Below are 12,454 nucleotides of genomic sequence, written 5' to 3'. Positions count from 1 at the left end.
GATGAGTAATTTTATTTTCGACAAGGTGAATACTTGAAGATCTTCTTGCCAAAAGTTATTATTATATGTTCAAAGTGTCGCGAGCACAGAAGAGGCGGAGAGATAAAACATTCGTCTGCTCTTCATGCCCCCCCCCCCCAACTCCTAATTGGACACTTTTCAACAATACGAGTCATAGTGCCGCTCTGCCTACAAGCATGCAGCCTTTCTACAGCAATAGATCCTCTTTGAAACTGTTAGGGTGGCCTTCCCACAAACCTAGATGCCTAGAATATGGAGGCAACACTCATCATAAAGTGACAATTAAGTGTTAAAAGCATACTGCTAACTGCATGCCAAGTAATTTCAAGTAGTCTATGTACAAAACAAATCACACAAGAAGCCCTCTCGTAACCCCGGTTGCCAATGTGCAGTCCGCCATGTTTTGTGCTGGTGCATTGCATGAAAGCTACCTTGCTGTTTATGAAAAGGGTCTATCGCAGTGTCATGAATGGGGCAGAGGACAAAGGCATACCCAGCCGAGAAAGAAGCTCTTGTCGTGCTTTCATTTTCTCTTCATGTGACATGGAAGCTAGACGTCCGAGGTTTTCAAAGTGCATGGCTTCATAATCGTCCTTTGACAGGGCCGAGCGGGATGTTGACACTGAAGGTGGCAAGTTTGGCACATCACGCTGTTGACTTGTCATGCTCTGCTTCTTCAACCTTGATGCAAAGAGGCTCTTGCGACCTTGCAATGCGACACCCTGCATTAAACATTGATGCAACAAACTATGCCATAAATGCCCAGAATGAAGGAATCACGCTGTATCTCTATGGACTACCAAGCACCACATTGAAAAATGGCACTAACAGTAGGTTCAGTGGTGTAAACAGGGAAGCGTCACATCTGTGAGCCAAAAAGATTTCCTGAGAGGGCTACACAGATTCATACAGTATTCTTTGTCTGTGCATCAGTATCCGGGCCTTTAAATGGCTCTTCGGACAATGCTTGCCCATATATTTATATGTATCGTTTCCATTTCTTCTCGTTCACACACATAGATATGTGTGCGTGTGTGTGTGAACAAGAAGAAATGGAAACGAGGGGCCCAGTTTTTAATAAGAAGTCAACAAACAAGGACACCAAGAACAACATTAGGGAAATTGTACTTACTAGTTGAATTAAAGAAATGATAAATTAATGGAAATGAAAATGGATGAAGAACCAATTGGCCATAAATGGAGAATGATCCCACGTCTTCGCATTACAGGTGTGATGCTCTAACCAATCAAGCTATCGCAGTGCAGTTTTCCCATCCACTTTCTGGGGTATTTATGTTTTACTACTAGAACAAACTCTGACAATGTTAGCCAGCACCACCACTCACAAACCCTGGAGATAGATTTGGAACACCCTTTCCGATGCAGGCGTCACAGGTAAGTGATCCTGTTGTGTGAAGGCAATTGGTCAATAAACCCACACATGCTACCTGAAGGCATCAGTGTTGCCAGTTTCAAGACCTTCATTATGTAATGAATAAGAAGAAAGGGAACCAAGAGGCCCGATTTTTATTAATCATATCATAAGAAGCCAAGAAACAATACCAAAGACAACATAGGGGCAAGTAGTTGTACTTACTAATTGAATTAAAGAAATGACAAATTAATGGAAATGAAAATGGATTAAAAAACAACTGGCCGCAGGTGGGGAACGATCCCACATCTTTGCATTACACATGTGGTGCTCTTACCGATTGATCACACACACACACACGCACGCGCGCGCACACACACACACACACACACACAGACCAAAAGTACTCGTATCTGGGCAAGTTGGTGTGTTATTGGCAGGAGTGTTTCCACTGAATAGAATTAAACTGAGTAAATAACAGCAAATATTTCCAAAAAGCCATGCTTTTGAGAGGAGAATAATGAGGAAGAGCAAAAATATGAAGAAATGAGGTACCGTAAATATAAAACTGCTATTACTGTCAATGTAAACACATCTGAAATAAAAAGAGAATAAGGTTTGCTTACCGAAACTCTCGTAGGCTCAGGAAATGGTGCTATTGTGGCCGATGGTGGCTTTATGAAATCTTTGTTAACACTGTGTTCCTGTATAAGCACAAAAAAATAATCCATTCGTATTCTTATTAGCTTCGTTTGTGGGATCAATACACATACTAAATGACCAACCAAATGAAACTTAGCTTCAACATATTTTCATGTGGCCCTGCCCACTGTCAGCACAACCATTACACATAGTGCGATAATCAGCCAGCTATCATAGGCTAATGCCAAATCAACTCTTTATGGTAACCACATTGAACATGTTTTGTTCTTAGTGCTCAGCAACACAGGCACTATAATAAAGGCAAAAGGCTGGGCTAATTGCTTGTGGTTGAGTCTAAACGCTCTTCTAGTGAAGAAAAAGGAACAAGCGAATAATAAAAAAGAGGAAGAAAGAAACAAAGAAAAAGAAAACAATTTATGTGGTTTAATGTCTACACACAGGCTACGAAAGATGTAGTGGGATCGCTACAGATTAATTTAGGACAAGCAAAGAGAGAACGACAGGACACATGCTAGGCTTTCAATGGCGGTTTATTTGTATTTTTTTTGTGTGTGTCGTAAACACATAAAGGGAAGGAGAAGGCAAACAAGTACAAAGAAGCCACTTGGAAGGAGTGAGCAATGAGACAACAAAAGGGCTTCAACGTCTGCTGGCCTTGCCAGTGTGTGGCATTAAGACAAGGAAAGACTAAATGGTGGCACTTTTTTATGAAGACTCATAATGGCAAAAGTGTAAGCGGCTGCCAAGGGCAGCACCAGTAGAAGGGCATGGTTGAATTGAATTGTGGGGGTTTAACGTCCTGAAACTGCACGATAGGTGTCATGGCCACCATATCAAAGGGCTCTGATTAATATTGACATCCTACGGCTTTTTAATGTACCCCTGACATAGATGAATGAGCGGTGGTTGGCAGGGGGGCTTGAATCTATGAGAGGAGTAAATGGCGAGGGGGGGGGGGGGGGGGGTTATTGCAGCAGGATGTCTGAATATGTCAAGACATCGAAGTGTGTCTGGAAAGACAAAGGGCAGGGCTGACATTGGAAAGAGACCTTGCTTTTTTGTGTGTGCATGTACAAAGATGCAGGTTCATGGGCAAAACCGATGATCTAAACTAAGGCTCTTGGTGTGGCAGGAATGAAATTACTGGGGAATTGCAGCTCCATTTCAGATAATGAAACCGATAAGGAATTGACGCACTTATTGTGTTCCATGTGAATATAGTACGTCTTGAAGATGACTGTTCTAATGTGAAAAAAAAAAGACATGCAACAACACGAAGTTAGATATTGTGATACACCTCAATCATCAAGGGGTGATAAATGTTTTCGTGTTTCTTCTATTTGCACTGTTGCTCTAAATTATTCATGACATGAGACAGATCCACTGCATGCCAGTCATGTTAATGATTATGAGGATGATTAGGAATGAAACTGCGCGCGAAGTGTGGGTCATTGAAGGGCGAGCACAAAGCTACCGTTTGTCATGTACTATTGTGCAATGTGCCGAACCAAGGATTCATAATAGAAGAAGCAAGATATATCAAATGTTCTTTTGAAATTGACACTTCCGCAGAAATTACGCGTTAAGGTGAACAAGAAAGAAATTAACACATTTAACACGACATGTGTTACGGCCAACACATTAGTAAGCGCGATGGTTTCACATGCGCGTATACGAGATGATCTCTTACAACGACATCGCACAGCACGGACTCCACTTCCACATGGTCCACCTTAGTTGAGTTATCGCCGGCTGCCGCAGTGGCATTTGCCCCAGCAGCTAGTGGCGACTTTCGGTTATAAGCACCGATGGTTTCGTTTGGTTCGGCGACGGACGCCCTGGCTTTCGACTCGCAGTTCGTCCGTTCTGTTCGCACCAGCTGCACCGATGGTTTTTCGCCACTTTTCAGAAACTCGTCTTGCATCTGCATCAGTTCTTCGTCGGTCTCGCCCCGTTTGGGACGGCGAACTGAGAGGGCATCCATCTTCTGGGGGCTGAGCGCGAAGAGAATGCCACAACTTTCAAGACTTTCACAACACAAAGTACCCTACAGTGTGCAGCATAAACATTATTTCCTTGCTTAACACAGTGAGATGTGCACCTCCGCTCATGACAGGAAGAATAACGCTCGTTCATAAAATTCGGAAAAATCTAACTGCTGTTTCAAACCCCTGTCCATTCGCCACACGTGTATTTACGCTTTGAGCGCGTTAAGAACTCCACTTTATGAAAAGAACCCCTGTCTACTGTTATTTACCGCATTTCGAAAGTACCATTGGTAAATATTGATCACGTGACCCAATATTTGTTAAAAAAAAAGATTGTAAGCATGTTTTGTCAGCCCACATGCTGACGTTAATAAAAACAAGATTCTCTACAAACAGCCGTTCGTTGCAGTAATTTTCCTGCTTTAGCTACGGACTGTAATACTTGGCGCAAATTGTATTCGCTAACTTTTTGCAGCCTGCCTCAAGTAGTGTGATTCAAAACAAATGACTCGCGTAGGCCGGCCGGCCGGCTCGTAGGCAGCCAAGACAAGACAGCGGGAAACTCGTTTCGCTTGTTACGCCGCTTTTGTGCTAAAGTCATAGAATAAAGCTAAAATTGTGTTGTTAAATCAGCCGTTTCGTCCTAACTCGGGTCTTTTGTGTCCTTATGAAGCTATGAACCTCGTTAAGATAGAAGACGTGCTTAACGGCGAAATAGGAAGGTACGTCAAGATCGTTGGATGGTAAGTACTACTTGAGACGAGCAGATATTTTCGGGACATATCGCGGTTTTCAGAATTCACCTTGGGTGTCCCGGAATATTGCAGATTGTCCCAGTTGTCCACGTTTTCTATGATGTTTCCAGTGATTTAGTAGGTGCGCGCTTGATACTCGCTTTGCCATTCTACTGCTGGCGATATTTTAACCTTGACAGGAAGCACTAGTGGTTTCCGCTGCCTATGTGCCTACGGCGTCCATATGTCGCCTTGAAGACAAGTCCACTTGTCGAAACGTTGGCTCCTGCTTTCACCTTGTTCTCGTTTTGCTCATCGACTTGAATTTCCATCTCCCGACTTCCCCGTGTTTTCTACGGTGTCCTAATCACTTGTGCTGTGAACGGTCTTTAACTCCTTCAATATTAAAGAACTATGAAAGTATCACGTTTGCTTCTTGTGCATCATGTGACATGCGACGCCTGCCACAGTGGCTCATGATGGGGATGCGTCCGCTTCCAGACAGCTTCTATATAGTGTTTAATTTTCATGCCGCTCATTTCCATTCGTCTACAAAATGTCGGAGGTTCGCCGTAAGTCCACCCAATTGTTGCACCTTGGCACGCAAGGCTTTATGTCTCGTGTGTACTGTAGTGCATGCTGCACCGTGTTCTACTGTACCAGGGTGTGAAGTAATGGAAGAGCCATCCACGCGGGTGGCTTTCAAGACCCGCAATGTTAATAAAACTTGTTTTGGGGCTATTTGGTGCATGCTTCATACACCGAAAAGGCCGCAAAACAACAAGGAAAAGACAGGCGAAAGGAAAGGGCATCAATGCAGTGTTGCATGCAGCGAACCATGCTCAGTATATAAAATGCGAAAAACAAAAGTAGCATCTGTTTGTATTCTTTACGGACCTCTTAGCCCCTCCTTCCAAGTATGATATGCGCTTGACATCCTTGACATATGTGGACACACTTGTGCCGCTAAAAGAACCATTGATATGTATGGATTTATACTGAGTTCAACTGCGAGGCAGGAAACTGTACAGTATGGCATAGCGGTGCAGCTAGAAATCTAAGATTCTGTAGCAGGAAAGTTGAACTGTTCTGCTAAAGAAAAAATATTCAAGTCACTCGCAAGGCAACCTGACATTGAGTGGGTGCATTAGCCAAGAACAGCAAGTGGCGATTACGACTTGCATGTAAAATTTAACGTTCTTTTATAATTTATGCTTTGCAGCAAATCCCCCAGAAAAAGAAAGGGAGGGGGGGGCGGTCACTTGTGCTTTTATCTTTTGTCTCTATAGAAGTGAAGCTTTTGTTCTTCAGCTGACCTTAAGAACATCTTTAAAGAGAAAAAACAGACGTTGAGCAAGCAGCCGCTTCAGACATTCTTGAAAATTTATTTCTATGGTAGAGAATAAAGCAGAACGTGTTTTGGTGCCAAGAGCATGATAAACATTTTGATTCCAATCAAAATGGAATGAACATATTTCGGTACTCCATGCACTGTCCCAGAATGTGGCCTGATTTTCAGTGTTTTATGTCCAGATTTTATTAATGTACCAGTGCAGGTTTTCCCAATTCTAGATATGAGCAACTTCGTCACACAGTGATCTTCATCATCATCATCATCATCGGCCTGTTTACGCCCACTGCAGGGCAAAGGCCTCTCCCATACTTCTCCAACAACCCCGGTCATGTACTAATTGTGGCCATGTCGTCCCTGCAGACTCCATCCGCCCACCTAACTTTCTGCCGCCCCCTGCTACGCTCCCCTTCCCTTGGAATCCAGTCCGTAACCCTTAATGACCATCGGTTATCTTCCCTCCTCATTACATGTCCTGCCCATGCCCCCATTTCTTCTTGATTTCAACTAAGATGTCATTAACTCGCGTTTGTTCCCTCACCCAATCTGCTCTTTTCTTATCCCTTAACGTTACACTCATCATTCTTCTTTCCATAGCTCGTTGCGTCGTCCTCAATTTCAGCAGAACCCTTTTCGTAAGCCTCCAGGTTTCTGCCCCGTAGGTGAGTACTGGTAAGACACAGCTATTATACACTTTTCTCTTCAGGGATAATGGCAACCTGCTGTTCATGATCTGAGAATGCCTGCCAAACGCACCCCAGCCCATTCTTACTCTTCTGATTGTTTCCGTCTCATGATCCGGATCCGCCGTCACTACCTGCCCTAAGTAGATGTATTCCCTTACGACTTCCAGTGCCTCGCTGCCTATTGTAAATTGCTGTTCTCTCCCGAGACTGTTAAGCATTACTTTAGTTTTCTGCAGATTAATTTTTAGACCCACTCTTCTGCTTTGCCTCTCAAGGTCAGTGAGCATGTATTGCAATTGGTCCCCTGAGTTACTAAGCAAGGCAATATCATCAGCGAATCGCACAGTGATCTTAATCATTTCTTTATGATTGCTATTGATGTTCTTGTAGCACTTAGGAGGAGATATTGAATTGTACTAAATATCTGTCGTATGCTTTCATCAACAGTGAAATTGTTAAAATTAAATTAAATTATGGGGTTTTACGTGCCAAAACCACTATCTGATTATGAGGCACGCCATAGTGGGGGACTCCGAAGATTTGGACCAGCTGGGGTTCTTTAACATGCACCTAAATCTAAGTACACAGGTGTTTTTGCATTTCGCCCCCATCGAAATGCGGCCACCGTGGCCAGGATTCAATAATGCGACCTCGTGCTTAGCAGCCCTACACCACGGCCACTAAAACTGTGGTGGGTAAATAGTGAAATTGTACTTGACTTGGGCATGTCATAAGTCCTAATTATGTCTGCAGCCTCATGCAAGAAGTTCAGCATTGAGCTAAACATCTGTGACAAAGTAGTGAAAATATCAATTGACTATTATATTCATCCTTTTGTGAAATAATAATAATAAACTGAAGGGGTGTGAGAGCCTTAGTGCAGTCTATACCTGAGTGGCTACTTATATAGTCTTTTAATCTACACGTTTTGCAGTGTCGTGGAATTTGATGACCACCAATTTGTGGCTGTTGTTGAAGATGCCAGGCGGAACAAACTTCCAGTTCGCCTGCTGCCCATGGAGATGTGCCTGGACATTCATAGGTTTCAGATGTTCATCTTCAATGGCATCATTGCACGGAGATATGAGAACGAAGACGGTAAGGCGCCTTCTGCTGTGTGAAGAAGTGCCACCAAGTTGTGAACTGCATCTAGCCTGCCGATATCATTTCCTTCTGCCCTTATTCCATTCAATGTCACAACAAAACTGAGAAGTGCTTGTGCTGTAGGACAGTGTCACAACTTGTTGTTTCGCTTTCTGATCAATATAGCGCGAACTATTCATTAAACAATATCAAGTTCACCTCGTCTTTTCTGGTTTCCTAGCAATACCTTTATTTTCCCATTCTTTAAATAAATTATTCAGGTAGAACTGCTTCTGACCCACTGTGGTGGCGTAGTGGCTATGGTATCGCGCTGCTAATCCTGAGGTCATGGGATCAAATCCTGCCCACGGTAGCCGCATCTTGATGGAGGCAAATTGCAAAAGCGCCTTTGTGCTGTGCATTGGGTGCATGTTAAAGATCCCCAGGTGGTCGAGATTAATCCATTATCCCCCACTGCGGTGTGCCTCAGTGTCACATTGGGGTTTTGGCATGTAAAACTCCAGAATTTAATTTTTTAGAACTGCTTCTGACTGGCCAATGTTTCTTCTTAGAATGTTATTTTAGTTATTGTTCTAATTGATAAGACATTAATTAGGCAGTTGTAAAGAATCATAAGACACTTCAGAAAGAGATGTTCCCAGCAAGGTACACATCTTTACCTTTTCCAGCAAGTAGAGGAATTCTGCAAAATATGAAAAACTTCATGTGAATGCACACAGGATATCAGCACCATCAGAAAGTCTCAGTGGGAAAGCAAGCTATTCATCTCTTACTGGTCCTAGCGATGGCGATGGCATGTTTTTTCCATGATGGCCGAACAGCTCTTGGAAATCTTTACGTATCAAGATCAAGGAAATGCTCTGCCCTGAATGGTGAGCCTGAGATAAACAACTTGCTTTTCCTTTGAGACGGTTTGATGACACTTCTATTCTGCGTGCATGGGCGCACACTCGCATGGCATCTTTTGTATCCCGTGTTTCACTATTTGCCAGAAAAAGTAAACACACAATGTGTACTTTGCTGGAAAGACCTTTTTTTGACATCTCTTATGATTCTCTGCAACTGGCCTAATTGTCATCTTGACAATCAGTTAGTCAGATAATTACTTTTAATTAAATAATAAGGTATGTCAGGGATGAAAATATTGCTGGCGGTTTCTCAGCAACACTCTAAACAACAAGAACCCAGCCTTATTCATGTGTAATGATCCATGATTTTTTTTAAAACTTGGTGGATGATACACACTGTATAGCGTGGGGGTAGGCAAAACTAATGGGTTGCGCGCCCATCGGCATGCACTGTGGATAGCAATTCGGCTAGCAGGCATTAGTATATGAAAGGTGCAATAAATGCTCTTTTGATTGTTTGCACTACGGTGTTGTCGTTCCTTTGTTCCAAGAGCACATGTGAGATCCCCACAACAGATAGAATGACTTTCTGCATGCGTCCCAACCAAGTGTGTCTTGATTCTAAACCTTTAATCGAATTTTTTTTGTTAATGTGCTGTGGGCACAACAATTCATCATCAATAAGAACACATTATTTGATGGTATGCAGTGAATAATTTATAGTAAAGCTCTTTGCACCAGGGTTCTGGCTTGTAAAGCTGCTAAACATTGTGTAGTGTACGGAAGTGTGACAACAAAAAATGTATGCATAAATGCTGCATGCTCAGAATTTGATATTGTACTGTGTGAAGGATGTGAAATTGCACACATCATGGTTTGTGTTTGGCAGCAGGTATATACTATCAGCATGCCATTCTTTGTTAGGACTGTACTGAACTGTATACAGCTTGAAAGAATGTAAGTTTGGGCATGTTGGTATTCCATTTTAGCTTTTATGTCTTTCTTAACTGTCCGTGTCATGAGAAGAACAAACAAAGACGCAAAAAAAAAACAACATAGGGGAAATTACTTGCACTTAATAACTGAATTAAAGAAATGATAAATTAATAGCAATGAAAAAGTGGATGAAAAAACAACTTGCCGCAGGTGGGGAACAATCCCACATCTTCACATTACGCAGGCGACCTTTGTGCTCTAAAATCTAAAATTTATACAGCCGTCACAGTTATTTTAAGGGCTTTACCAGGGTTCCACCTGTGCATACCTATGTGTTTTAGAGGTTAAAAAAATAATAGCGATTTATTTGTTGGTTAATTCTTTATTACTTGGTTGATTCAGTGTTTAAGCAACATCAAATGTGTCAAAGTGCCTATTATGTACACAATGTGATATGACACTAGAGGCCTGCTCTCAGGAAACCAACACCACACAGCTGGGAGTGGTTTAAAACGAGAAATACTCTGAGCTGTTGCTGAAATTGAGCACTATTCTCTGTCATTAGAAGTGACATAACCATGTTAAACAAGCACATGAAATGCTAACTTCTAATTACTCTATTCCTGTCTTTTGCAGAACGCTGTCTACAAGTTCTAAACTTTATGCAAGTTGATTATGGATTGAACATGAAAGAATTCGAGGATGTACAAAGGCTCAGGGGAGAGGTGTTAGAAGAGTGTATTGCTGTGAACGCCAAGGTTGCAAATGAAGTGCTATTGGATCTTAGTGACAAAGTGGAATTTATGGTTGAGGACTGGGATGAGTGCCTCGAAGTGGTTGTCAACCACACTGACAGAGACAGGCAGTTCCCTGTGGACGAGAACAGTGTGTCCTTGGAGGAGTTTGTCTTTGGAAGCTGCGACGACCATCGTCTGAAGTGCTTGAGGCCTCTGCCATTCATCTATGAGGATCTGGTAAAACAAGTGTTCCAGGCAGTCGGGGAAGAGCGGTATATATCACTGGTCATCAAGCGGTTCCTTGACAGGCTTGTGGGCTGATGGCAGAAGCATGTGTAAACTCGAATATGTTTCTCTTTTGAGCATTGTTCAAGTGGCAACTCCGCATAAGTGATTCAGCGTTTCCATTTTGATGTTCTTTGACAAGTCTGTAATGCCATGTCTTTCAAATTTGCCATCTGTGGTCCCTTTACACAATTTGGGAACACAAGATGTTAAGTTTGTGTCTATAATAACTTAATATATAGTGTTTATAATATGTATAGAATCTATAAGGGAGTCTGGGCCAAGTGCTCTTTTTCTTGTGTTTAATATCATAAACAAATTTGATACTCTATGTTCCAGTTTGCTATACAGTTCCATTAGTCTTAAGTGCTGTGGGCCCCGAAGTGAGAGTGCAACTAAAAGACCATGTTGAAATCACATAATGTGGCAAATGGGAGATAAGAATCTGCAGCTAGCCCCTAACATTTTCGTGCTTAATTTGTTTGTGATAGTATTATTACCACATCTACTTATTTTTCATGTGAACCTGAACATCTTACCAGCAAATGTTGCTCAGTAATAACCGTTTGCAAATAACAAAAACAGTACAAGCATTCAGTATTTATGCACAAGAACAACATGTATATGTACTGTGTACTTGTTGGCTATTGCCATTTTCACTGTTATAAGCAAGAATGGCATTGCTGCAGTTGTGTTGCAAAGTAAATAGGCACGTGGCCACATTTTACCTTTTCTGATAATGCATGTCAACGGAGGACCTTTATAATGTATACATTAATCTACTTAAATATAATTCTCTGCTATTCTCAAGCTGGAATCTTGAATTATAAAATGCGCGTATAATATGTAACATGTAACCTCAATCGTGAGCATCCAATTTTATAACCTTCCTTTTTTTATATTGTATTTATCTGAATGCCAGCTCATTTCCATATGTGCATTTATTTACTCACTTTTCAGTGTCCCATTGTAAAAATACCTTCATTACATTGAATTATACATACATCTGTGTAATAAATGTAACAAGTTGAAACAACATTGTTGGCATTTAGCATAATAAAAAATACATAAGTTTTGACATACATAAATTGTTTAGTGTAAATATCCCAGTGACAACAATGACGTCCTATGGATATCCCATAGACATCCTCTGCCAGGACATGAATATCCTAGGGATGACCCTCACACGATCGTTTGGCTGGATAATTCTGGAAAAAATGGCTAACTCTGTCTCCGAAAATAAACTTTATTCGAAGAGAGCATCTCGCATGCTAGCGGTGCTCGCTAAAATGATAGAGAAGAAAAAAAGGTGAGCATGTTTTCTTTACAGCAGTTTTCAGCAGGCCACGCGCGCAGATTGCGCGGTTTTGCAGGCGCATGCATGCAGCCTACTTTACCTTTTTCTTACGCGTTACCTTTTTCAGTCTTTTTTTTTCTTTTATGATGGTTTAGCAGCGCCTTGACTGCTTGTGCGAGCTGGCGCAACAGCTGTGACGCACAATAGGAAAAAGTTCCGCTATGTTTTTTCCATTGATCGAATGCGCGCTGCAGAAAGACGGCGATTAACTGACTCGCGCGATGGGGGGAGGGGGAGCCGCGTTTCTAGTGGATTCGATTGATAAATTAGCGGCGTTAAATAAATCTCGACGAGGAATAGCGCTCGTTTCTTGCGGGATTGAGAAATATCGAGGTTTTGCTCAAAACGAGTTCGGCTGGTCGCACGATCGCT

General features: G+C 42.1%; 2 protein-coding genes across 2 annotated transcripts in view; one reads left to right on the top strand and one right to left on the bottom strand.

Moving 5' to 3' along the window:
* Nucleotides 1-4,356, bottom strand: part of LOC142563995 (RNA polymerase II-associated protein 1) — a 39,387-nt gene extending 35,031 nt beyond the window's left edge. Inside the window, exons 1-3 of the mRNA XM_075674780.1 lie at nucleotides 3,747-4,356; nucleotides 2,020-2,097; nucleotides 515-743 (exon numbers count right to left, since the gene is read on the bottom strand). Of these exons, the coding sequence (XP_075530895.1) occupies nucleotides 515-743; nucleotides 2,020-2,097; nucleotides 3,747-4,040 (601 nt within the window). The 5' untranslated portion in view covers nucleotides 4,041-4,356. The remainder of the gene's footprint in view (nucleotides 1-514; nucleotides 744-2,019; nucleotides 2,098-3,746) is intronic.
* A 190-nt stretch (nucleotides 4,357-4,546) lies between these two features.
* Nucleotides 4,547-11,761, top strand: LOC142564003 (uncharacterized). The gene is made up of 3 exons (XM_075674802.1): nucleotides 4,547-4,787; nucleotides 7,750-7,913; nucleotides 10,340-11,761. The coding sequence occupies exons 1-3, from the start codon at nucleotides 4,720-4,722 to the stop codon at nucleotides 10,759-10,761; spliced, it is 654 nt and encodes a 217-aa protein (XP_075530917.1). The 5' UTR covers nucleotides 4,547-4,719; the 3' UTR covers nucleotides 10,762-11,761.
* The last annotated feature ends 693 nt before the right edge of the window (nucleotides 11,762-12,454 follow it).

Source organism: Dermacentor variabilis, chromosome 11 (genome assembly GCF_050947875.1).
Source record: "Dermacentor variabilis isolate Ectoservices chromosome 11, ASM5094787v1, whole genome shotgun sequence".
Taxonomy (NCBI): domain Eukaryota; kingdom Metazoa; phylum Arthropoda; class Arachnida; order Ixodida; family Ixodidae; genus Dermacentor; species Dermacentor variabilis.
This window is presented reverse-complemented; position numbering and strand designations above follow the sequence as displayed.

Bases quoted from the DNA above. Each gene is read 5' to 3' on its own strand.
- LOC142564003 (XM_075674802.1), top strand. From the start codon at position 4,720: ATGAACCTCGTTAAGATAGAAGACGTGCTTAACGGCGAAATAGGAAGG. The intron at 4,788-7,749 runs GTAAGTACTACT...CACGTTTTGCAG, and splicing joins TACGTCAAGATCGTTGGATG to TGTCGTGGAATTTGATGACC. The intron at 7,914-10,339 runs GTAAGGCGCCTT...TGTCTTTTGCAG, and splicing joins GAGATATGAGAACGAAGACG to AACGCTGTCTACAAGTTCTA.